Below are 27,888 nucleotides of genomic sequence, written 5' to 3'. Positions count from 1 at the left end.
AATGCAGTTCACAACAAAAATAAGACATTTGGTAAATAAAGCGACACAAATTTTGTGAAAGATAGCAACTTCCTGCATCCAAATTTCAGATATCAATCCCCATTTCATCTTCTTTGATCTAGATACTGCAAAACTATTATAGTTTATGCACTTTTCTCCCTGCCAACAAACAATCTTTGCTGCCAACAACTAGCAAAGCTATCTTTCATTCACCTGCCTAGCACAGTTATTTCAGAATAAATGAAGTGAAACTATATTTTAAAAAGAGGAAAATTAATTTCTATGCACAGGGTTGTATAAATAGTTGGAAATAAATGGGGTTCCTTCCCACCTAACCCCCTTTCTGCAAATAAATGCAGTGTACCAATACGCTAGACTTTTAAAACATAGCCCAGACTTTTGAATTAATATAATAGCTTTTTTTCTTACACAGGAAAAGACAGCTTATTTGGCTTTAGTGAATTCAACATCTTAAAGACAGGTTTTCTTTAATGTGTATATGCACAAACTTAATCTTTTCTTTTTAAATAAACTGAGTAATTCTGCTTCTCATTTGAGATGACAAAACAAATCCTGTCTTCTGTTACGTAACAAGTCAACTGGTACTACACTTTTTTTTTTTATAAATGCAAGCATTTTCTTGCTTTTAAAATTGTACTTTGTATTCTAAAAAAAGTATTTTTTAAAAACATGGTCCCAATCTTTTAGATTTATTTTTAGAAGAGTCCAGCAAAAATGCCCAATATTGCCAGTTTCCTGAAGTACATTTTTGCATAACATCTTCCCATTACAAAAGTCAACTTTCTAGCCCAAACCCATTAAATAAAGTTTTAAATATATAGTGCCAATTTTTATATTTACAATATATTCTGAAGGCAAATATAAATCTTTTAAGTTGTGCTTGTAAATACATACTGCAGTTATTAAATCTACTTCTACTTGGAATACTATGTGCTACCTTCTAGACACACCACTGATCAGCTTAATCCATTCTTGATAGGTTCTGATGTTGAATTCGCAGTTGCCCACCATTATAACCTCCTCTTTCATCAAGCAGTTAAAGTGGAAGCTATAAAACATTTAAGGACACTTGAGCATATAAGTTCTCCTCGTGGTCCTTGTGGTTTAATCAGATGTTGCACCCGGTACTTTAACAGTGAGATTCCTTCTGGTATTGGTGACATGACGTTGCTGAGCTAGGAAGGAGCGTCCGGGACCGTCTCTGCAGGCACCACCACTGCCAACCAGTCTTGCTTCCATACCTAGCTTCTGAAGAGTTAGGCTCTGCAAATAAATTAAACAACATTTACACTACAGCAAAAACAGAAGAAAAAAAACCTGGCCATCTTTCATACACAAAGCTCACGCTTACTTAGTATGCACACCAAATTGCTTTTACTGTGTTTCTTATATACCTTCTTGCTGCTATAAAAGGTATGAACCAAGGCTGAAGAAAATGATCCATTCACATTCATATAGAATGTGTTAATTTCAGCTTACTGTAAAGTTGTTCCTTTATTAAGCCATTTGATTTTACTTTCCTTTTTTGATTTCCCACTCGTCTTTCTTTATGAATCTCTATTTAAACATTGCTTCATATAAACAACTTTCTCCAGTCCTTTTCACAGCAACATAACATCAAACGTTGTAACAACCTTTGCAACACTGCTGCAGGATGAGAAGATGGTTCTAGCTTTATTTCACAAATACTAAAGACACTGAACATCTAAAGCAGAAGTCTGAAAAACTTTTGAACCACGGCCTCCCTTTGTCTCAAGCCCAAAAACTTCAACAACAAATGCTACTGAACATTCAGGAATTTAGCCTGCTAAATCCAGGCAGAAGCTTGTGGCAGCAAATACTACATTACTAAAATTTGGCATAGGCCATGACGTCCATGTTAAGCCTCCCATTCCAAAGCACAGAAGAGAAGCAGAAAACACGTAACAAAACAATTTTACAAAACAGTTGATTGTTAAAATATTTTCCTTTTTTGCTGCTATCAAAAATGTTGATGCTGGTGCTTCCCTAAGTTATCTCAATCTGATTGGAAATTCCAGCCAGAACTCACTCAAGTTTGCATTCTGGCTTGAAGTCAGAATTAACAAGTGGTAGAGTGATCCCATTTTAAACTGGAACTCTCAAGCTTTGTTCCTTTCCTTAGTTTTTAGACATGAGGCCATGCTAATCTGCAAGTTTGCTTTTTCTGCCACAAGGAGGTAAACTACTAGCCTTCTCTCCTAAGCACCAGTTTATAGTGAATCTAAAAAGAAGAAAACAGCAATGTAAGATTTAACTGTCACATGTAGCAAAATGTGTCTTTCTGATTTCTGAGATACCAATAAATGAACTTTTGACCCACCTTGTTATACCATGCAGTTACAATTAGCTTTTCCTCGTAATCACGTAACTTAGCAAGTTTGTATTCAGCCTGCAAGCAGACAATAGAGAAGACAAACTCAATTAAAACACAGAAATAATCTGCATAAACTTATTGCAGTCCATTGAGTGAAATAAACACATGCAGCAGAAATACTTAAATATGCAAAATAACTAGAAGGCTTAGAAGTGTCAATAAAGATACTTTCATAAATGACTATGAGAGAAGTTACAGACTACCTCAAGAAGAGGCTAAACTTTACACAAGTTGCAGTTCAACTTAGAAATATACTTTGAGGGTGTGTGTGGGGGAAATGTATGAAAGTCTAGGGTGTATCAGAAAGTCTATAAATAATTTAGTAATTTTTTTACCTGAAAGGCAAAGACAAGAATGTACCTCTAGTGGCTGAATAGTCTTATGTTACTGAATTGCTATTATATAGTATACTTACCTAGTACATACACATAGAAGACATCTGAGGGCATGGCATTTATAATGTCAGACCTTTCAGCCTACTAACTCGTGTTGAGGAATTTTGTATTTGCTCAGGTAACTATTCTAACCAGTCCCATCAATATTGCTATCAAACTGAATGCAGCATTTCCCACATTTTTGTTGGTCCTTGGACTACTGTCAACAATCCTTTTAGGATTTCAGCCAAGCAGACTTGACTGAATTAACAGGTTTTACTCTTCTATATAGTTTCAAGAACTCCAGTACATGAAACCACTGATATCAGAGGTCTAGTAAATTAAACAAGTCACTGCTCAAATACCTAGTCCCTCACACAAACTAAGTTACATTACTACTGAAAAAGGTCAGATTCTGCAGCTCTGTAAAAGTTACCGTAAAATGGCAAAACTATTAGTCTTATGAAGTATTTCACTTACAGCTTTTCAGAGGGTCTAGAAAGAATCCAAATTACAGTTTCAGTTGTACATTGAAAAACACTGTTGAAAAGTAAACTGCTCTGACAGACATATACTAAGATACAAGGTTAATTAAGCCAAACTAAAAATCTCTAGGTTTGATGGTCTGTGCAGTTTCTAACTGAATGCAGCATTGAAGGGTACTGGATCATTAGGAAACAGGAACTTGAGTGTCTAATATGAGAGACAGCAGAATATATTAGAAGTTATTATTAAAGATATGTAAATTTTTACCTCTAGTGCTTCAATTTTTTTGTCTTTCTCCATTATCTGTTTTCTGAGCAACATAATTTCTGCTGATGCTGGATTTAGCTTGGGGTCTAAGGTTTTTATCACCTGTACAAGGCAAAACAAAGGCATTACAAGTCGGGTTTGATTCTCAACAGCTCTACATCTCATTTGCTCACAGTAGAAATATGAGAACAGACTGAGCACTAGTCAGGCAATTATGATGAAAACTAGGCTGTTACACTGTACAACAGAAGATATCAAAGGGTACAAAGGAATCATTCTTGCATCTCATGCTTTACCCTAAACCCCATTCTCTCATACACTTAACCGACGGGGGCTGAGCAATTTGACTAAAAATGCAACATGTAGCTACTAACTTTAATTGGGAGGTGAAGGGGGGGACTGAAATCAACCTGTTTAACAATTTATAAGGGAGGAATGTATATATTCAGAAATATGCCACTCACATTTCTTGCTTTCTCAAGGTACATTTTATATCTTTCTTCCATTGCTTTCATATCTTCATCTTTTTTTCGCAAAGCTGCTTCCAGCTCTCCAATCTTCTGGGCTATTTACGGAAGTTATCAACAAAGACATAGAAAATAAAAATAGACATGGTACTTTCAAGGCTTCTGTGTTCTCTTGATTTAACCACCCCCCAAATAAACTTTCTAGCTACTACACAATTTCCTGTTTTAATTTTTGTTTCAGTTGTACCATAAGGTCCCACCTGACCCTGAATTCCCATTTTGCAGAGTACTGTTCAACAAAACGAAGCCCCCATCAACCTCTCCCTGCTCACCATCATGTGCAAAAAAACCCTTCCCCCACCCGTTTCAGGTTTAAAGCTAAGCTGTAGCAGAAAGCCTTATGTGGAAAAGTATCCCACAGCCCAGTGGCTATGGGAATCATTTCAGAAGAAACTTAACATAGCCTCACTAAAAAAAATAAAAACAAAACACACAGAACAACTTACGGTTCTGACTAACATCAGGCTGGAGTTCTGCAAGATCAGCCTCTTTCTTCTGTAACTCATCATGAACTTCATTCAGCTTTTCCCTACAAATGAAAGGCTGGGCTAAGCATTAAGCTCACAAATAATTCCATGCACAGTTTTAAGACCTGAAAGCCGAAACTCGATGGTGGAAGTGTTTAAACAACTATTTTAAACTCTGGCAATTCTCTTGAGTTTAAATAGAAATTAGTATGTATTTTTGAAGAATCATAAAAGTTGTGACTTCTGAATTGAGTCTCATTTACCTAAAACTAGAAACAAAAAAGAAACTGAACAAAAAAACTGAACAAAAAAACCCTCCAGCAACTCCTTAGCAGGAACTACATCTGCTGAAAGGATGGAAGTATTTCAGAAGAATGAAACGTGTTTTGAGTCCAGTAAGAGTGATGGTTTTAGCAGTCTGTTGTAGCATCAGAACAGTTAAAACGCTATTGGTGATGAAGAGACAGTTAAGTAGATACTAGTACTACAAGATTATCATGATCAGAGTAGCCAAAACTAGAACACTAATACTTAACTCACTACATGCATGACTCTCAAATCAGTGGCTTAGAAAAACAAGACATCCCTACAAAGACTTAGGCAGTTTCTGTGCTACAACAGTCAAATTATTTAGCATACATAAGCTACTGTGGATGCATGTGTCTTACTTACATGTGTGCTGCCAATTTCTGCTTCAAGTTGCTAGACTATGAAAGGAAAAGAGTTAAAATTCAGTTATATTTCAGTATTTCATACCATGCAATGTTAAAGCACTCTAACAAATCAGCCAAGAACACTTAGCACACCTACATAAGTCAAACCAAATAAATCCTAAGAAAACTGCATTTTTTCATGCATTTCTGTAACTGCATTCATCTTTTCTGCATTGCACAGATACCAGTTCCAGCATCTTTTTTCTTTAAAGCTATCCTTCTCACTATGCCACCATTTAATGATAAAACTAGAGACTTTTAAAAGTAAAGTAGAAGGTAGAAAAGTTACAGTTCCTTAAAGAAGGCAAGGGGAAGGAATCACATAAAACATGAGCTTTTCAACTGAAATGCAGGCGGTATGGGGGTTCTCACGGATTCTCATACTATAGAGACTAAATTCATCTGCTCTGAATACAGTGGAGCCAAGTCTGCATTACCTAAACCGAGGGAGTTGTTTTCAGACAGGAGAGCATTTTTAGAATACATTGAATAGCTTCAATTGTTTAAGATCTTTGCTTATAAGGTCTTTTGAAAGGGGTGTGTGTGTTTGTTTGGGTTGGGAGACACACACACACACACACAACAGGTTGGGTGACCCAAAGGGGCTTCAGAGCCTGCTTACTCTTACTACTGCATAAACTAGTGCATTTCAAACTAACTTAAAAAAAACGAAAAACAAAAAAAAAAAAGCACCAAACCACAATCCTGCCTTCTTAGTAGTGATCAGCACTAGATACACTGAAAAAGAGGCGGCACATCTAAACAAAGTACTTCATGGTACACTGAAGTATTTTAAACAAAACTGGCAAGATGTCTCCAAGGTCAAGTAGCCTGAACTTTCACTTACTCCTTCAGTCTTGGATCCCTGCTCCTGTAAAGTCTTTTGCAGATCTTCAATCTGCTGCTGTAACTCCCCAATACGTTCTTCATTTAGTCTTTTAGGAAGAAAAGATAGTTAGTGCCCATCTAAATAGATCACAACAGACATATTTTTCTGTTTCATGTCTGGATGACGATTTTTTCCAGAGGGTCTACCTAGCAGGACTTAAGCCACAAAGAAACTGATTTCAAATGCTTTTAGTTTGTCTTGAAATTCTGAAGAAACGAACACATCGCAGCTTTATTAAACATTTTATAATGAAAGACCTAGAATCATTTTAAGTTTTGAGAAAACTTAACTACTCAAAATTCTCATATCCTAAGTAAACTGCTTTCAGCATTCATTAACTGATACAGACCTTCAGACCGTATCACAGTGTTACAACAGGATTAGTTTGAAGTTCTAGAAATAGAGTTTACATCCATTCTTGGTTTACCAAGAATCATTCAGAGCTAAGAAGAGCGTCCTATAAGTAGCACTTTCTTCAGAGTACGCTACACACAGATCTACCACATTTTACAACACCACATTTAAGATACTTTCCTTTTTGCTTGCTTCATAAACCTTCATTAAAGAAAAAGGATAATTGGCTTCCTGCACAGTGCCACACTACAGATGCAAGCCACAAGGCCGCTCTGAAGGTCCAGAAATCACTTCTGGCTATATTTTAAGATACTGTTTCACCCATTACCTTTTCTCAGTTTCTAGTTCGTTCACTGTCCGACGCTTTTGCTCCAGCTGTTCCTGGAGCTCTGTAATACGTTCATTTTCTGATCCTTCCTGTTGTAATAGAAGCATCTTGTTTTCATGCTGCAGCCGAATAAACATTTCTCTGAATCAAAAACAACAAAAAAGTCATTGTTAATTAAGAAAAAGGTGCCTAAGAATAGGAGGTAATATTGCTGTTCACTCCCCCAACCTTAAAGTGAGCAAAACAAGTTCTGCTTAAGGATATAGTTGGAGTAACAATGCAATTTTTTATGAAAAGGTAAACACCACAATAGTTTAAGAGATATGAACAAAGTTTTAAAGTAAGTCACTCCAAACCCAGGTTTTATTGGGCCTTTATGGTTCACTCCGCCAGACTTTAAATGCAATATTAGCTAGCCTTTAGCTGTTCTGCCTTAGTTGCTGTGTATTATTTATTTATTGTCTGCCACTGGCAAGGTAAGAATTGTTTTGCTCCTTAAAGAGGATGTTTCAAGCCAAATTTTATATACAGCAATCTGATATGCTTTTAAGAAAAAATGCAAAGCAATTATAGTATGGGGAAATAATTATTAACAGCTACATGGGGGTCCAGACAAGCATCATGGAGGGAAAGCAAGAGCTGGGATACAGAGTCATGTTGCCGAAAATATTGAACTTTCACAGAGACAACATTATGCCTCACCCATGAAAATCCCAAAACAACCTTAACCTTACCTGTATTCCACAGGCAGAATTTCAGCAGCAAGATTCTCATTGCTTTTAAGGCGAGATGCACCTGAAATTGCATGGAAAGTTTAATTTAACAAACTTAAAGAAATCACTAATATACATAAAAAGCCTCTGAAGATAAAGCAATACCTGTCTGACTCAGATGATCCTGCTGCATCTGTGAATACCGGAGCTCTTCATTTGTCTCTTTTAATGCATCACACTGTACTATCAGTCTCTGAGAAGATATATTTGAGGTGGAATTAAGTCATACTGCAGCACTTTAAGACCAAACAACATTAATCAGGAATAGCACTGACACACACATTTTAAGACATATTTTATGTTTTTTGTGTGTATACACACACGAAGCACTAAACTTCATTTTTTTTTATGGTAGCACTATTTCTGGGAAGGTTTTCCTCAAGCGGAGCATTTGAGAGAGATTTATTAGGTGTTCAAATAAACTCTCGCTCAAGAGACTTACCTCTTTTTCTTTGATTAAAGCTTCATGTTTTTCTTCAAGTCGCTTCATTTCAAATGTTAGCTTATCAGCTCTTTTGGATTCTTCAGACAGCTTGTTATGAAGCTCCTGGACCTTTTCATAAAAAGACTATATTCAGCACAAGAGTGTTGCAAGATGCTACTATTAAAAGCTATGTTAAAATCTTCACTCCTGCATAGTTCAGCCAAAATAAACAGCTAGTCCTCCAAGCTTGGAGGAAGGGAGATGGGATGGGGGCCTGTGTGTTTGGGAGGGTTTTTTGTTGCTTTTTTGTTTGGTTTTGGTTTTGTCTTTTGCTTTTTTAAAATATTCAACTCCTGCATCTCTTAATTACTACTGAATTAGTGAAACTGAAATAAAACTTCTACAGTTTAAAATAATTTTCCAGTAAGAAAGTTAAGAATATTACATACAAGTGACCTCAGTAATAGCTGAACAACCTCTCCCAGGCACACAAATTACCACAGTTAAAGCAAAGAGGAAAAGCCTGCAAGCCATGGACAATCAGTTGAGAGGGCAACTCCGGTTAAGCTTGCTAGTTTAATAAAAAGGGAAAATCAGAAAGCGAATGGCAGAGTATGAAGGAATTTTCACAAATAAGCAATTCTAAGGGGACAAAATACAGGTTAAACCCCTGTGCTGTTAAATTAAGCTGTTCAATTTTTTTCATTGAAACTTAATTAAAACAAGTTTATTTAGGTAAGACAACTATCTGAGGAAAAAGTAACATCTTGAATATAGATGCAGCCTTACCTGTCTTTTGTAGGTTTCTAGTTGGGCACGTGCTGCATTGGCTTTCTTCAGTTCATCCTCCAGACTGACTGTATTGTGCATATACATCATGTTGGTTTCTTGCAGAGATTTGACTTGTCTGCGGAAGTCATTCAGATCCTGTAGCTTTTTACGATATACTTCAACAGTCGATTCCAGCTTACTTGCCTTGTCTGCAGTAGCCCTTAAAGTATAAACAGGAATTAGAAGAAAAAGTATGTTTCTTCAAAAGATTAAAAAAAGTCAAATTCTGCTTTCATGCACATTCGGACTATTTTCAAAGGGAGATGCAATGTGCTTAACAGCAGAGTTAAATGTTACTGCTTTATTTTTAAATGCATAATCAATGCAAACTTGCATTATGCAAAGATGGCTTCTAAAAAGTGAAATCACCACAGGGTTTAAGTGGGAGTAGGACAGAGTTGTATGCCAGAAGTACAAACAAGGGTTAGTATGTCAAATATCTCTAGGGAGTTCCGTGGGGTGCAATGTTAGATAGTCATTTCAGAGTACTTGTACCCGGTAAGGAAAAACACACATATGTTTTCATTGCGGGGTTATACGTAATTAGAACATAATTGCACTATGAAAATGATCATTAGCAGACATGACCAAGAATTACCAGCTGATGACTAACAAACATCTATGTGGTAAGAAAACATTTGGATCATAAATACACAAATTCATTTTAATATCTGTGTTTAATATCTGCCAACTCGTATCACTAGAGGCTAGTACAAGAAAATTATGGAAGAAAAATCTATAGTTAAGATTTGTTTCAGATGCTATGTAAGAACCACTATAAGTTAAACACCTGAAATCACTTTTCTTCCCATGTTTTATTCATACTATTTTATGAATAGCAGACCTGCTTTTGCAGTATGATTTGCTTTGGATATTTCTTGGGTGGTCTGGTATTTAATTTAGTTTACACAAGCTGAAATTTTATGTTAAATTCTCATCAAGGTTATTGTGTATTTCGTCTTCATTTTGTTAATCATGTTGCTAACTTAAGTCTAGCCTAGAATGCTGACACCAAAAGTTATGTTGAAGTTCTAGCTGCATATATGCTTTTCTACATCAGAAAAGGCAGCCTCTTGCCAAAACAAATGTCCCCTTAACAATGCACACACACTCCCCCATAGAAATTTCTTAATTCTTACATAACTTCACCTTCCATCCCACATGAAAAATAATTTCTGCGTTCATTAATCCTGCTTCACAGAAAAATTCCATGTTGCTATTCTTATGCAAACAATAGAGGCTATGCCTGAAAGCTTGCACTCCATCTCTGCTTTGTCAGAGAGCCCTTTTCCAATATTTATTTTAGATCTCGTTCAGATAAGATCTATCTGCAGAAGTAAGGCCTCAGAAAAAAAATCTTGTTAAATACAAAGCTTTGGATTTAGTCATTAAATCCTCCTAATGTGTGCATGGGGAGCTGTCTCTATTACATACCTAAGAACATCATTTTCATCTTTTAAGGCTCTGGATTCTTCTGCCAAAGAGGTTAGTTCATTGTTTCTATGTTGCAGTTCAATCAATTGTTTTTCTAGGTCTTCACAATGGACACGATAATCATCTTTCGCAGCTTCAAGCCTACCAGATCAAAAACAGGAATTCTGTTAAGGACTTGTTACTACCATTTTTCATTTAGTGCTAGAACTATTAAAAATAAGACAAAGGAAACCTATTGATTTAAGTAGCCAGAAAAATGGTACTGTAAGCATGGAACATTTTATTGTCTACCTGTTAGATCATAATGGATTGTATACTGCAAATTTACCATATCAATATCAAGGGATCAAATGAAAAGTATTTTTCCCCCCACAGGGATCACAGAGAGAAAGACTAATACGTGAAAGAAATCAGTACAGTGAAGAAATATAGTGGGTTTTTTGGCAGGTTGGGGTTTTTTTGTGTGTTTGTTTACACACAAATCACTTCGGCACTCATTTTCTGCTTTCCATCACCTTTTTTGAAGTGTCAAACGGCTACAATATGGCAATTAGAAAGTAATATTTTTCATAGTAAGTAACAGTTTCTTTTTAAAGGTAAGGACTGTCTTAAAAATATGTTTATACAGTACTAGAAAGCTTCTATAGAAAAAGAAATTGAGATGGAAAATCCTGAAAGGGTACCAGAAATTCTCAGGATATATTTGACATGACAAGTGAGGGATTTTTGAGAGAAATCATTTCATACCTGAAGTTTTCTTCTTGCAGTTGTTCCAGCTGCAACTGTGCATGAAAATACTTTTTTGCAACCACAGTACTTGGATCATCAAGAGAGTCGTCTAATTGCTCTAGCCTGTCATTCATAATCTCATTTTCTGACATCAAGCTGTTTTTTTCATCCTGGAGGGCAGCCACCTAGTGCAGATAAAACAGCATTAACATTGTAAGACCTGCCCAACTGGAAAGAACTAAAGCAAGACAGCAGTACGTCACCAAATTAGTTTATGAAAAAGGTTGAGCGTTTAGAAATTTTAGAATGTAATTTACATAGCATACTTGAGCATACAGATGCTTTAGTGTATGACAGTTACGAAGCACTAAAGAAAATGTCCCTCTAAAAAAAAGACAAATCTTTGTAGCTGAAACCACGGTAAAGGCAGACAGTGTGATATGGAGAGAAACTGGTACTTTCATTAAAAAGGATACCATGGATGCCATACAAAAAAACTTTTAAGGATTGGTGTAAAGGTACTCTCCATCTTGCTTGTACTTAACAAGAAAAAGCAGGATGGCACTGGCTAGCACACTAACACAGTACTGCCGTGCGCTCAGCAGTGAATGGTTGCGCAAGAAGCAGTTTCAGGTGCCATAAGCTAGTAAGCACACACGCAAAAGAAAAAACCTAGACAGCTTCATATAGAGCATGCGTTTTTTGCAACAATCAAACAAGTCTGATATTGAAAGTGTTCACAGCTAAGCAAATGAGAATTACAACACTTTATTGAAACAGTAAGTATATTAACAGCCATAAAATGGGGAAGGATTAAGAGGATAGAACCTTTAAAGTTTTTCTAGTGAAAGCTGTTGTGTTAATTTTAACATCCTGTCAAACATAAGAGCATGTAGCATGTGTTAGTTAATTGGCATTTAAACAGGGACAATATGCTTTTTGGGTTATGTTTTCCTGAATCATAAAGAAAACCTACCTTTCTTACACTCTTGGAAAATATCAAGGAAGACTGAGACCTTACAAGTGAATTTATTAAGAATTAGTTTAAATAAGAAGCGTCAGTCAATATTATGGCTTCAAATAAATAAAATAAAATAAAAATATCATGGTGACATTATTAGATAAAACATCAGATATAAACTAAAGTATGCAATATTAAGAAACAGTTTGTTTGTGATCATAATTTAAAAGTCTATCAGTCAAACAGATGTAAGAAACAAAACAGTAATTAATCTACCACTTCAGTAGACACTGGCTTTCTGGGTTCACTCCTTTTTACATACTGGATGTCACTTTACTATATACATGCACACACAAACACCTCTGAGTAGAGAGCACATCTGAGCCTCGCTCAGCATAGTACTTCCTGTTCAAGGTTCAGCCACTCCTTAAACATGCACAACATTCACACTTCCAGAATAATGTTAAAAGAACACCCATCTCAGACTTTAAAAAAGTTTTTCATCTTTTCCCAGTTCCTTTCTAACAGCTTTCTCTTCTTCTTTTCTATTATTTCAGCATAAGAGAAGTGGTATCAAAGTCAATACAAATTATGAAGAGGTATTTTAAAAACCTGACCCAGTATTAACAAGCTATGGTGTCATTAACTTATCTGTCTATACTCAGCAGTACCTTCCCCTCAAACACCTGTCATGCCTTCACCTGGCCCACGCTATGTTACAAGCAACTGGCTTTGTGCAACCTATCATTAATTAATAGAGAAATCTCAAAAGAGAAGTTTGTGGGAAACAGGAGAAAGCCTGGGACCTCGCTAGTGAGACATACTAAGTCTTCTAATGGAAGGAGAAAGTACAAGTAAATTGTTATCCCAGCACCTGTAGAAGCAAGAGCTTTTGAACAGTGAACACACTTTTTGAAGTTTAACAACTAATCTGTCAGTTCAGCTGTCAAATCAATCCTCTTACTCATTTAAAATAAATTATTTTCTCCTGCAGACTCCGCTCACAAAGATTTTTAGATTTCTGCTTTCACCAGGAAACCTTACTACTGCCTCAAGAAAAAAGGAAATGAAATATCAATCCAATTCGAACAACGGCTTCCTGGGCATGGCAATTACCTATGAACTACTTTATATGTAAGTATTCTACTTTTTCAGTCATTGCTACCTGTAAGAAACATAAAACTGGCCTCTGGTTTTGTGTTGGGCTTTTTGGGGTTTTTGTTTGTTTGTTTTCCAGAGGCTCATACAGCCAGTATAGCACACTGGCCCCTATAAGAAGATGCCAACAAAAATATCCTCTTTGTACAGAATCAAATCTGAGATGAACTGCCTTACCAGATAAATCTCCTTCTAGTCTGAGATTATAATGCTATAAAAGAGGAATCAGACTTAGGGCTAACAATTTTTTTTTTTCTTTTTCCTTTAAAAAGTTGATCGAAATGCAAGTTCTTGTTTATTGCTATGGATTCCTCTCTCCTTTTTCTAAAGAGTGACTTGATTAACTTCTATATGCATTAAAAACAAAAGTAGGCCTATTATCAGTGTGGTTTGAAAGGATCTATTAGTTTCCATGATCTTTATTTCCTGAAATATCTTCCATGTTGCAACTGTGTACAAGGAAAAGTTAGTAAATTTTACGTAAATTTCAAATTTTAGTCTTTCATCAACTGCTATTGAAAACAGCATCATTTTCCTATAATTAAATCTAATGACCAGTTATTACATGAACTGGATTTCTTGGACACAGTTCAAAAGACTAGAGGAAGCAGTGACTAAAAATGAGCAATTTTTAAAGCCATGATAAAATTGTTTTGAAGGTTACCTGCTACTAAGGGTAGACAAAGCTAGCACACTAAACAACCTTTGAGTTAACAGTTGGCACAGGACCTCAGCTTACACTTCCATCAGAAAACTATTTCTAGTAATTGCATTTTGGAGTACAGAATGATTGCTTTTCCCTCCACAAACAGCTAAGAATTCTCACAGAAACTTAAATAAATGCAAAATTCACTTTGCCCTTCAGAATTTCTGCATCTTAATAGCAGCACCACTACATATTAAAGACATAAGCAACTTGCTGTTTCTTACCTGTAAATCTAGCTCTTGACATCTTTGTGCCAACTCTTCTTTTTCTGCTAGTGCTTCCTGAAGATCTTCCAAAGCTTTTTTAAGCTTTTAAAAAATAAAGGTGGTCAATCATTCCGGCCCATATCCAAAGTACTTACAGTTCTAGCTTCCAAAATGTCTCAATTGCTTATACCAATTGTTTAAGAAGGATGTTAGGTGCACACATTGACACATAAACCTATATATGCACACAGTTAGATCAGGATCTCTGTTCATTTCACCTGCATTTTAAATCACTACCACATGTAATTTGTAAATTGAAACTCAAAGAGTATTCAACACAACAACTTCGGCTAAAAGAAGAACAAAACCAAACACAGGAACATTCATTGTGGCCACTATTTCAAAATCCCTGCCTGTTAAATCTAATGCCCTTCATCTCAGAATAGAAATACCGATGCTCCTTTCCGGGCAAGTACTTTCAAAGACAATTTCATTTTATGTGCAACACCTTGTAGTGTTCAGGTTATCAAGAATTTTCATGACCCCTTAAAAATAACCTGAAGTGTTTAGCCTGACATGACTGAGCGTTGATGTAGATAACGAAGAGCCCTAGCTCTTCTTGCAATGTACGTTTGCACCAGCCAGTTTTACCCCATCCAGAAGATGACACAGCAGTCACTGCATTTTTTTTTTTTAAGAAGCTATCAAATAGCACATAACTTTTCACTTAGTAATGCTAGTTTTCAGTGCTAATTACGTTGTCTATTCTCTGCCTACATTAGTATGTTGCTCTGCCCTTTGTGAGCCAGTATGGTTTAATCAGATCAACTTCAAGTGGAAAACAGACCAAGCAGTTTGTGCAGATAGAAGACAAAAGAGCACAATTTATTATTCAGGTAATTTTTTTTTTTTTAACTTTTAGAATTGGAGAGGAAGAGCAGCCCTCCTCTTCATTTAAGGGATGGCAAGATACCAACTTAGTGTTCAGGCTTGAACTACAACACCAACAAATATTAGGCAGTTACCTGCAGTTCCATTTCACTTGATGCATCACTTGTGGAAGGACCTGTTACTTCCTTGCTCATGAGCTACAGAAAGAGGCCACAGGAAAAGAAGTTTAAATTAGAGGTTAAATATCTGTAAATTCACCATCTATTGAGTACCAACTGTATCTTCCACCATGTCCTTGCATCCCTTCAATATATCAAAACAGATTAATAATAATAAAAAACCCACCTCATGGTTGGTAAAGGATTTAAACAAATCTAGCATAAGATGATTTTCTTTTTACCTCCCCCCCAAACAAACCCAGTTAGCAGTAACATCTTATTGGATGAATCTCTGTTCTGTTGAAGTTATTGCTACCCCCTAGTCAAGTTAAAATGGAGTGAACCAGAGGATGGGATTTCACTCAATTAGTTTAATAGTTATGACACTTCTTTGTGTCATGTTAATTGCCATTAAGCAAACAATGGGATCATTAACACAGCTGTCACTGATCTCCAGTACAAAGATGTACACAGTATGTTTGTTAACAATTAAAGGGCTTTACTTCTTACTCAGGAATTACAGTATTATTTCTAGACCTTCTTCAGAAAGAAAGTTTGATTAGTCAGAATACAACAAACAAGAGGCTTATGGATTTATTTCTCCCAATAGGGCATTTATAGCTTTAAAAACTATATAGTCAATTTAAATCTAAGTTTTAAAGCCTACTACCAACTCCACTGTTACCTTGATGAGGGTGCAATTACACATTATATTTTCTTCAACAAAGTTAGCATTCAGTTTTTGCCCCCCTCCACACTCCGCTTCACAGTCCTGAAGCTCACAGATGTGAGTGACTGTAGAGCTATGCTGTGAGCTGGATCACTAAGATGATCCAACTAAGAAGAAATTAAGATGGCAGGTGGAGCACACCATGACAAGAATAGAAGATATGCAGCTGCGAGTTTGTTAATCAGATGCTGGAAGGGTCTGTCAGAACAATGTATCCTCACAAACAGTTACAATTAGCTTAACTTTGGGTCCAAGCCTAGAGCACTGGGACAGAAATTTCAGAACCTGACTCCAGTATAATCGGCAGTTGGCAACTAGATACGTTGCTTGTGTGAAACAGGAAATCATAAGCATTTATTGTCTCCACAAATTGTATATTTGGGCATATGACACTAAAATCAAAACCCCTTGGTTAGCATCTGGGATCTCTTGGTCCTGACCCTCCCAGGTAATTTAGGGAAGTACTTACACTCTTCCCTGATGTTTGCTTGGATGAAAGAATTCCCAGAGATCAACAAATAGATATTCAGACTTCTCAACTGACAGCATTAGGCTATGAATTATTCCTTACCTCTTGAATGGCAGTCATTACAACATGTTGAACAGACTCTTCAAGGGTCATGATATTCTGTATGTGTTCTGTGAAAAAGAATTTGTAGTGACTCATGACAATGTATATCTTAGTGTCTTGAGTAACATGACATACCATTTGCAGAAAGATCCAGAAGAAACTATTCTCTCTAAAGCTTCTTCAAAACAGGTAGCACTCTTTTTACACAGAGCACTACCGTTAACCAACAGCATTATTATCCAGTAATATGGTAAATAAGCATAAGCAATTCTAATCTCTTAGGAGAACAAATTTATACCATGCATAGAAGTTTCCCATAGGTCTTCTGCTTTAAGTGAACTCTAGTTTCAGAATAGGCATGCAACATATTAACAATAGAGACTTTTTGATACATAAGAAAAGCGTCTGCATCTCTTCCACCTTAACAATCACCTGAGGCAGTCTGCTGTTTATTGAACAGACTATGGTAGTACATACCTTGTTTCCTTTCACAGTTGACTGCACAACCTAAAATAAGCTGCAGAAGCCTGCCCAGTTCAGTGGGATCCGAGTTCTCAGATATCTGGTTTAAGTCTGGAATAAGCTCTTCTGAAATCTGCTGACCCAAGAACTGAAAAAAAATTAAAGCGAGAAAGTGGGCTCCCACTTCTATGCAACATGAAAATCTGGTATCATGTAAGCAATCTGAACTCAGTAAGCCATCCCAAGAAAGCGTAGAGTCTATTAATAAAGTTCATTACTGTAAAACTTATGGATCGGAAAGATTTTTAATGTGGAGATACACATTAAAAATACTGGCTTACGAGGGAGTACATAGATAGCAGTACCAGATTAGGAAGTCTGAAGAGGCCTAGACAAAGCAGATGTTCCTAACTCATTTGTTACATGAAACTCAGATGTCACACACTGTGCCTCTCTTGGGCCAGCAAAGATTGTTCCAAATGTCTGTCTCCATCCCTCAGTGTGGATGTGTGTTTCAGGGAAGGAGTACTCAACCCACTGACCTTTACCATACTTGGCACCTCAGATTTTTCTCTGAATAGGCCTAAGTAGACAGCATTAAAAAACATACTCAGAACACCTAGCAATTATTTAGTGCAATGAAGTTACGCACTTTAAGATGTCTATAAAATTGTTCTGGCAAAATCACAAGTTTTGAAAGTTTATTAACTGGGGGTTTAGTTAACCGAACACTTATACAAGAAAAAGCAACGGTAGTAAGTTAAAAGTTCTTGGGCTAGACTTCAAATTAGAGAGAACTAATTTATTCTACCAACATTAAAAAAAAAAAGAGACTTAAAATGCTTCCAAATTCAGTCGCTCCCTAATCCTTCAAAGCACTCCTCATAAGCTTAAAGAAGTTCTACTTCTGGGCTTGCCAGAGCACCTCAGTCCTGGCGATAAGAAAGGGCTTGGCACTCGCTATCACAACTAAGCCCAGGTGAGACCAGGAAGCCGTAAGATGATCTGGCAAGTTTTTCTGCACCATATCCATTACGTAACTGTAATCAAGCTCCATACAAAATTCAGTATTTTTTTTTTTTTTTAAAAACTCAAAATACAGCACCCTTTTACGGCTACCCTACTCATCCTGCATGAGGGAGAACAATCCTATAATCCTTAATAGTAAGGATTATATAATTTATAATATAAATTTATTATCCTTTATATAATAAAAGGAGGATCTTTAACTCATCTCCCAGCTTCCAAGAGAGTAACATAAAACCAAGACTAGGGTTGCCAAATCTGTTCTGTTGTGTAGGAAAGGATTAAAACTTCACTAGGCAAGAGCAAATTTGAGCAAATATGAACGCACACACAAAAGTCAACAGGATTCTCCAGCTCAATCCTTATGACATTCACCTGGGCAATGACAGACACATGGTTTCCCGATTATACTCCAAGAGTCTTATCTAAAATACACCTGCTCAAATTAATTTTATATACACTCAGACCTCCCACTTAACCAGATAATTATCGTATACTTTCTGCCAAAAAAAGTCCTTAGAATAAATTACTTTGCCAAGAAAAAAAGCTAGGTGAAGGAGGACAATAATCGTAATGTTTACTTATTAGAACAAAAAGATTGCTGCTTTTTCCATACCTCATGATAGTAGTCCATAATTCCTTGCAGTATCTTCTTCAGATTACTGGACTAATTGTTGTACATGAAAGATAAGGTTACAGGCTTTTATTAAAATATTCTTAATTTAGCTGAAATCAAATAATAATTTATAACAAAATGTTTACATAGCAGCTCTATGAAAGGACCCTATAATGACAGGGGAAGAGTAATATCGCAACAGAAAATCCCCATGCAACAATGCTGGAAGGCACTTATATTATCAACAGACAGTTCAAGTTCATTTAAAATAACCTGAAAAATCTGAGCTTAATTCTGTAGTTTTTGGACTGCTAGATACTCTCAGGACAGACATGATGTCCAAACCCACAAGCTTTCACTAACTCCAGTTTTGAATACCTTTATTCTCCAGTTGTCACCAACATCATCTTTAATGCGATTTAGCCAAGATGCATCAAACCAAGCAACATCTCTGAAACAAAATTAATTAAATATCAATAAGCACACACTTAAATAAGTTACAGGATTCCCAGCATTAAATCATCAGATGTTTGACTACAGTGTCTAATGAAGCATGAATTCCTGGAGACTGCAAGTTATAAGTATGTCACAGGAAATGTCCATCCTGCTGGCTGAATTAAGACACCACCTTCCAGGGCAGGAAGAATTTCTGTACATGCTTGAGCTAGCTACAGCTAGGAACGCAAGGACATGAAGGCCTTTGTCAGGCTGAATTTTTATACCTGACAAAGTGTTCATAATCATGTAAAGAAACATCCTCTTTTGACTAGTGCTGATGTTAAGTTTGGTACCTACTCTTGTACATTTGGATATTCCAACATTCACTACAATTTGTCAAAGGCACTTAAAAAAACCCCAAAATACTGGCATTTCATATTTTTTGTATGTCTCTGGTTCCCCTGGGCAGAAATATATTCACTTTGCCAGCATAAATAAGGATGAGTTGCTGAAGGAGATGTTTACACATGCTGAGCTGCCAAGTGGTACAATCACAGCATATCTAACAATATCTTAACTTTTACACCATATTGTTTATTCACTGGTCTCAAAGCACCTAATAAAAGACAATTATTATCCCCACTTGCATATCAACCAACTTGGTTGAAAAGAAGTTTGGCCAAAGCCTGGGGCAGTCTAGTGCCACAAAAACATGGGCAGTGACCCTCAGTGAATCTTCACTAAGCAATCCTAAACCAATTTTTGCTATGCCCCAGGAAAAGGGTGAGCTCTGTCTTTACACAGCACATCTAAAAACTCTGTGGGGTTTCTGGGTTTGGGGTTTTTTGGGGGTTGTTTGTATTGGTTTTTTGGGGGTGGGGATGGTGTTTGTTTTAAATAATTTCTTAGTAATCAGAAATATAGTTTGAGCAGGAGATGGTAATTCAGACTTCTCCTTTATTATCTGAGCCAACAACAAAAATAAAATTGCAGCAACGACTTGTAGCATGATATTCTTTCAATAAAAGACTCATGTTAGAACCCTCTGAAGTAACTGCAAATTTCAAAACTGGTGTGTCACTCAACCAGTACCATTTGTCATCACATCAATAAAATAGGAATGACTTTTTGATTAACCCACTATTACTTTTTAATAATAAAATTGCCATTGAAGTTTCACGATTCTTTTTTCCACACAAATATAAGTTATCATTTAAATCCTAGAACTTATATCCAAATCAACTGAGTAATCCCAAGAGGAACAGAGCACAAAGACATTGCCTGAAGCATGGATCTCCATGGAAATAGTGTTGATTGGAGAAGTGAAAAAGATCCTATCATTCTTGCCCAATTACTCTTAAGTATGAATTTAATACTGCAGTATTAGAATATCTCCTCATCACCTTCCCCATTCTAACACATTATTATTCAACTATTATATCACCCCCAAAACAGCAATATAAAGGTATACTTTATCTTCTGCTATAAACTGCATACTCTAAGTTTCTGTCTACTTTAACTATACAAAAAAACCTTTGGGTGGGAGAAAGCAACTATGCATGCCAAACAAAAACCTCAAGAAATTAAATACCTCTTCTTCGAACTTGATATCAACTTACATTTGGTGAAGTACCTGCGCCATGGCAACCCCATTAGTCAAGTCCTGAACATCTCTGCAAGGTGCAGCAGTATGGAACGTCTGCAACTAAAAGAGGGAAAAACATTGTGTTTCTCACAGTAGTCAGGTACAGGAAATTAGTTACCATTTTCCTTTTCCTCTTTAAGGCACAAGCATTTAGCAAGATGTCTTTCTACTTGAGGCAGCTGAAATCCTTTTTGAACTCTTTAGTTTTTAAGCCAACCCAATTATTTCAATGCTTGTGACTGCTGATTATGACTAGTAGCTTAAAAAGTTAGTATTACTAGCTTTTTCATGCTAGTCCTTCTATTGTAAATCAGATTATGGAATACTAACTTGGGAAACTAAAGCCATATTTATCCATCCCTCAAATTATGCTGGAGTGTGTAGTTCTGGACACACAGCTACCTAAACAAAAAATGGTATCAGAAGAAAGGAAGAAAGTTGGGGGGGGTGGGGTGGGGGGCGCGGAAATCCAGTCTTTTACTACAAACATTTAGTAATAGAAGTCATACCACCAACAGAGACCCCAGGAATTATTTAGGGCTTAAGAATGGAAGGGATAAAATTGTTCAAAAATAGTGGAAAACACAGTTCTCCAAAAACTACTGCACACTTTAAGCATACAAAGATAGCTGGAAAAGATTGAACAATTTCAAGTCCTGTGAGCTGGCAACATATTTCCTTGCAAGTCAGGAATTCCAAAATTACTCTAAAGATGTTCCTATTTATACATGCAACTTCAAAATACTGCTATAAACCCAAGAAACTTTACTATCACCTGAAATTATACCTATTTTCCTCTTATTCATATTTTATTCATATATTATTCCTGGTATTAATATCCAAAATATACACATATTTTCCTGTTACTTCCTAAGCATCACACTATCTAGTGTCTAAAAACAGGGCTGGAAGCAGTTTTACCCCATCTACATGTTTCTGTCTAAAGATTAGGCAACAAAGCCCTAGTTTTCACTCTTCTCCTCTATTACAAAACCAGACTATAGATGGATGCATTTTATAATAAGTTGCCTGATCTATTCTCTATGAATTGTTATATCCAATCTTTGTATCCTAACTGGTACTTCCAGGCACAAGTACAATTAAAGTCCCTTTGTAGTAGGGCTATACAAACAAGATGCAACTCCCATCCTAAAGAATAAAATTTAATAGCTCAAGTCTTTTGCAGGTAGCTTCTCCAAAAGCAACTCAAATGACATGAATACCTTCGACACGTCTGCATCCTTACAGCGTGCTTACCCAGCAGACAGCTCTATACACAATAACCAAGAACCCCATCATCAACCTGATGTCTAATACTAACTTATTAGACATCCATAGGCAGCTCTTCTGCTGCCTTGCTAATTTCTGCCTGCAATTCTGACTGCTTCATGTATAAAGCCTTAAAACGCGGAGGTACCCAGGTCCTCAGATCACTCCAGACTGTAAAAAGTGACTGCAAACTCTGCAAAATACTTCATCAGGCTCCAGGAACTCGTGTCTTGGAGAACCCCTGGAGCACAGACAGTACATGTCTATTTAACAGTCATCAATGAAGTTTTCTTCCATGAACTTGGCTGAGGCACTTTTTGCAGGCACAAACTCAGCATCCGGACATTCTGCAGGACAGCCTCTCTTGTCAGAGTTTGTCACCTGCTAGCTTCACCCCAGCTCCTCCACTTCTTGTGTAGATGGTGAACAGACTCTTCCCCAGTTGCATTCTCCAGGAGCTCAAGTCCGTATTGACCTTTACCATACCCATCTCCTCCCACTGTGTCTTTCCCAGGACCAATAGTCCTCATCTATTTAGCCAATTCTCACATGGAAGCTCTTCCATGCTTCCCATGATGATGGTCATTTTTTCTCTTAGTCTTCTGGGTTTCCTGCCTTTAAGATCTGTAGGATGCGATTCCTGCAATGTTAAAAATATTTTCCTGTTTTGGATATTGTGTTTTTTTTTTTAAACTACCCCCATGCTTACAGATAATTCTGGCAAAATGTTAGATATTATAATTGCACTATTTTATTCCCAAAAAAACAATCAGCTCAGAACTAACTATTCTAGGTGAGAGAGTTGTTTCCACACATATCTCAGTACAGCACTTGGTTACTCAGGAAAATAAGAGCTCATCAGCAATTCGTTTAAGTTCAGCCTTCTTTACGATGATGAATAAAATAGGAAGGAGGAAGTTTGCTGTTAATACTATTAGAATATGTGTATGTTGAATAGAATAGAAGCAAGAACAGATCCTTATCATCTCTGTCCACTGTGAAAATTGACTTCTTAGACTTACTATGTTTACAATGTCCTAAATTACCTGTCCATCTGTGAGAGGGGTTTTCCAAACATCCTGTGAAACATAAGCTTCTTCAGAGGCCACTGGTGAATGACCTTGTCAAGTGTGTTTGGGAAATGGAGCTACTTGGACCAGAGTGGTGGAAAAGCACAGTTTCCAGCTGTGAGAATTTGAGGCAGTTGTTGCCTACTCTGTTTATAAAGAGTGACCATATACACTGAATATTTGTTTGCTTGCTTCAAAAAGAGTCCCATTGAGCCAAGAAGAGAAAAATATGCAAAGCAAGGGATTTTTAATTTGCTTTTCAATTAAAAAAGTATTTTTTAAATCCTGTGTTACAGCAAGCGAGAGGTCAGTAATCCCTTATAGGTTACATAAAAGATTAAGCAGAACACCACAAACTGAAGCAGCTGTGATTGACAGCACTGGTTTCTAATACTATAGCAGCCTTAACGCCAATGCAAGAACAGGCACGCTAGCTTACCAGTCAAGACTGAGCATGGCAGAATTCAGAGTTTTATGGCACAATATCATGATGCTGCCATTTGGATATACCCCCTTGTAATCCAAAGAAATTGCTATGTACAGGTACTACCATTTCACCCAAGCCTGTTCGAGCAGGTGAACAAAGCCTTAGAAAACCTTGTGACATGCAACACTGCTTTATGTATACCAGTATCTCCCAGAATAGAAACAGCAAATTAAGCAAAAAGCAGGACTTATAGTCTTAGTTTCTCCGTATATTTAAAAGTTACATAAGTGCCTAGAAATAATATGAGAGTAGAAGTATTAATTATGGGTTCTCCAAACCCCATGCCAGCCCAATCATTTCCTCAAAACAGATTTTTACTGTACTTACAAAAACAATAAAGATAATGGGCATGGGGAGGAGGTTGACAGAAGCAGCCATAGACTTCAGGACTATGTAGTACTCCTAATCTTTTTTCAAATTTTATTAGTTTTACTAAACATAGCTTCAAGGGCATGCTGCTACTTATGGTGAAGACCACTTCATGAATCTAGCTTAAACGCACCCTGCTACTTGCTGCCACGAGAGGAGCAAATATTTTTCTCCCAGACATACAGCTACTATGCTCACAATATACATTTGAAAATTTAATTCTGTATCGTGTAACAATTAATGCCTTTTCTCTGGATCTGCTGAGGATTCTACCACCAAATAGCTGTAGATTAAACAAGACTGTTCACATTACCCTGTAGAAACCACGCTATCCAACTCTTGGGAAGGTATGCCCTCAATTCCACCCAGACAATGTAGAGTTGAGGTTCTCCATTTTATACCCAGATTACACATACCAGGGACAGAAGTTTTATAGAGTCAGTCAAAGAGATTTTAAAGTAACAATAAACATTCCCATTCTCAATCCCAGAATATTAATAGAATAACTCAACCACTGGCAAACATTACCAATGCTGCCAGTGCCAAACAGGGGTACATCTATTGTGGAAAAAGCTTTCTGTTTGAGATGTTACCATACATCTAGTCTCTAATTTGGAGACAAAGACAGACACAGCCTCAGAGCGGTACAGTACCGAAAGACATTCAAGAAACTTTTGCTCTTCTACAGTAAAGAAAAAACCTATTGTAATGGCACCTAAACATAGAAGATACTACTGCATCGCTAGGCCTACTGCTGCTGCTCTTACTGCTCCACTCCTACCCAGAGTGGCAGAAAATATTAAGGTTCACTTCACATATACTAACCAAAGTTTGTCTTTCTAAGTCAGAAAACTGTTTCTGCAACAGACTTGTGAGTTCAGTCTTAACAGATATTACTTAAGTCAATTTTCCTTGGAAACTCATATACATTTCCCCTATAATTTAATCTAACTCCATTACGTTTTTCCTGTAACATCCTCAAAACTTTGAATTCAATGACACCTGGGTTCCAGAACCAATAGATAACATTTTTATTCGCATTTTCTCTTTCCTCTCTGGACAAGGCATGTTTTCTTATATAGAATTTGCTAAAATAAAAATAAAAAATGCAAGATCTGGCAGCAGAAAATCATGAGCATCTCTTCACTATATTAATGAGTAAATAGAGAAACCTTTAGAACCACAGAGAGTTACAGAACCCTTTTCTATTCGGATATACAGCACTTCATTTCCCCCCCGGCCCAAATATGCTCAATTTCAGAAGATCAATTTTTTTTCTATTATTCATTCTGAAGTACAGGTTGAAAGGATGTTTGAAATATATCCTAGTGTTAACAATCGGTTTCTACTAACTTGTAAACAAGGTTGGAGAAATAGGGTGTTAAATCTAAAAACATGCATCTGGCAATGCATCTGCTGAGCGTTGTAAACAAAACCTGAACAGGCAGAGCTGGATGTTCATTTCCGTCAATGACACTACACAAAGCTCTTTCAGTTTAAGGCTAGTTAAAGTTCCATTAGCATTCCCTTTAAGATTTATGATGTAATTACAGCTATGCACTGTGACGATACTAAAAAATGAGAATTAGGCTTAAAATATTATAAGCAGGAATTGTAAAAATGATAAAAGAGGTCAGGACTGCTGACAGGATTTTGAAGCAGAGCTCAGGAATGCATTGGTTTATTTTGCAACTGAATCATGATGGAGTTATTCCTACCTGACTACCAAGGGGAAAATACAAAGTTAAAGAGCTCAAAAAAGAGAAAGAAAAGTATGCATAGATAGATAGGTAAGAAAAAAAGATAGATAGGTAAGAAAAAAAGATAGATAGGTAAGAAAAAAAGATAGATAGGTAAGAAAAAAAGATAGATAGGTAAGAAAAAAAGATAGATAGGTAAGAAAAAAAGATAGATAGGTAAGAAAAAAAGATAGATAGGTAAGAAAAAAAGATAGATAGGTAAGAAAAAAAGATAGATAGGTAAGAAAAAAAGATAGATAGGTAAGAAAAAAAGATAGATAGGTAAGAAAAAAAGATAGATAGGTAAGAAAAAAAGATAGATAGGTAAGAAAAAAAGATAGATAGGTAAGAAAAAAAGATAGATAGGTAAGAAAAAAAGATAGATAGGTAAGAAAAAAAGATAGATAGGTAAGAAAAAAAGATAGATAGGTAAGAAAAAAAGATAGATAGGTAAGAAAAAAAGATAGATAGGTAAGAAAAAAAGATAGATAGGTAAGAAAAAAAGATAGATAGGTAAGAAAAAAAGATAGATAGGTAAGAAAAAAAGATAGATAGGTAAGAAAAGTATGCATAGATATCCAACTACAGAGACATGAGCATAAGACAACTGAAATTCTGAAGACCAACAGAACATTGGGAGCATACAAGGTCACCAAAAGGAAAATGAAGGGAGGAAAAGAAAGAAGAAAATCGGTTTTCAGTGATTTATTACAGACTTTAATTCATTAAAACTCCTGTACTGTCATGTAGAAAGTAAAATGAACACCTACTCTGGTAGCTGTTGCTATCACTTCTGCCAGTCTCCTTCCTGGATCTCCACAATGCTTCCAAAACACTCCCTTCTTTCCCCGATTTACACTTCACAAAGTCAAAACACCTGATATTTCTAGAGGAACCCTTCATGCCCGGTAATTGTGGCCTTCCCTGCCAAGATTTCATGCAAAGGTTGTATTTAGTAGAGCTCACTCTCACCAAAAATATTGCATCTGCAAGACCAGATTTACAGACAAGGAAGCAGAAGAAACTTGGAAAGACCAAGGTATAAAAAAAAAAGCAAGCTTGATTGATGAACTAAACAAATACGTGCTTCTTGCACAGGCAACACCACACATTTAGCTGTGCTATGCCTGACTAATGCTTTAACCAACTGAAAGCTGGCATGAAATGTTCTGAGGTTTCCGCTCCTGTCAACTCAATTCAAATTAATTGCATATATTTGTTATTATTGTTAATTACTGAGCAGTCTCCATCACTGAAGCCACTGCTGGAGAACCACTACTTGGGCCTATAGGATATTCAAACAACCACATCTACACTTCAAGGGTGTTTGCAAGAACATTTCACCGGTTGTAAAAAAACTCGTTTCTCTCGCAGGCCCCACTACTGCAGCCACGCTTGCATCCAAACCGCCTCCAGCTTCTGCTCACTCGCCGCTTGGGCGGCTCTCCCGCCCCTCAGCGCGCCTGACAGCAGCTCCAACGAGCGGCCTGCTCACCCCCGGGCGGGGAGGGCGCCCACCCGCCCCGGTAGGCCCCGTCCCGCCGCCGCAGAGCTGACGGCCGCCGAGCGCCGCCCGCCTCCCCCAGCCTGCGGCCCTCGCCCCCGTCACCACGGCAACGGCGCGGGCCCAACAGGTGCCCTCGTACCGCTCCCGGCCGCCCCCGGCCGCCGCGCTCCGCGGCTCTGAGGGGAAAAGCCGCCCCCCCGCGCCCGCCGCCGCCGCCGCCTCCTCCGGAGGCCCCTCGGGGGCAGAGCGGCAGCGCCGCCCGGAGCGCAGGTAGGAGGGACGCGCCCTCCCCAGCGCCACTCACCCAGAGGATGAGGCTGTCACAGAGCAGGAGGTCCGCCGGCTTCGCCTCCATGGTGGCGGCCTCTTCCCCCCGCGCCGGCCGCCCCCGCTGAGGGCAGATGCGTAAGCGCCCGGTGCACCGAGCGCGCTTACGCCCGCAACAACGCGCAGCTGACGTGACAGAATGGCCCACGGCGCCCACCTCCGCGCGGGGGGGCGGGGGTGTTGTCAGGACGTACACGTCAGCGCCCGCCCATGCCTTCAAACGCCGGGAGTGGCAGCGGGTGTGACCAATCACGGGGGAGGAGGCGTACCTGTTCGCGCCAATCACGGGGGACACTCGGGGGGGTGGGGAGTCCCCCCTCAGCGGCCCACGCGGCAGCCGCCGCTCCGTGCGGATCCCGGAGCGGGGTGTGTGGGCCAGGCGGGAGCGCGTCACCTACCCGTGGGGTGAAGCGTGGGCCGGGGAGTCACCGGGTGCAGCCCCTACCTTCCCTCCGCGGCCGGGGACTCCCCACAGGAGGTGCCGCTCCGTCCCAACATGGCGGCCGCTACCGCTTCCCGCCCTGGCGGCTCAGGCCGCGG

General features: G+C 37.9%; 1 protein-coding gene across 1 annotated transcript; it reads right to left on the bottom strand.

Moving 5' to 3' along the window:
- Positions 1 to 808: 808 nt before the first annotated feature.
- On the bottom strand, positions 809 to 27,376 carry HOOK1 (hook microtubule tethering protein 1). Its single transcript, XM_059821802.1, has 22 exons — positions 27,326 to 27,376; positions 20,555 to 20,640; positions 18,876 to 18,948; positions 18,498 to 18,548; positions 16,871 to 17,003; positions 16,394 to 16,461; positions 15,069 to 15,131; positions 14,062 to 14,145; positions 11,031 to 11,197; positions 10,284 to 10,424; positions 8,808 to 9,009; positions 8,037 to 8,147; positions 7,700 to 7,787; positions 7,556 to 7,616; positions 6,822 to 6,962; positions 6,098 to 6,185; positions 5,210 to 5,244; positions 4,517 to 4,599; positions 4,008 to 4,108; positions 3,544 to 3,645; positions 2,363 to 2,431; positions 809 to 1,284 (listed from the first exon to the last, which is right to left on the bottom strand). The coding sequence occupies exons 1-22, from the start codon at positions 27,374 to 27,376 to the stop codon at positions 1,126 to 1,128; spliced, it is 2,157 nt and encodes a 718-aa protein (XP_059677785.1). The 3' UTR covers positions 809 to 1,125.
- Between the last annotated feature and the right edge of the window lie 512 nt (positions 27,377 to 27,888).

Source organism: Gavia stellata, chromosome 10, assembly GCF_030936135.1.
Source record: "Gavia stellata isolate bGavSte3 chromosome 10, bGavSte3.hap2, whole genome shotgun sequence".
In the NCBI taxonomy this organism is placed as follows: Eukaryota; Metazoa; Chordata; class Aves; order Gaviiformes; family Gaviidae; genus Gavia; species Gavia stellata.
The sequence above is the reverse complement of the archived record's forward strand: the minus strand, read 5'-3'. Positions and strand labels throughout refer to the sequence as shown.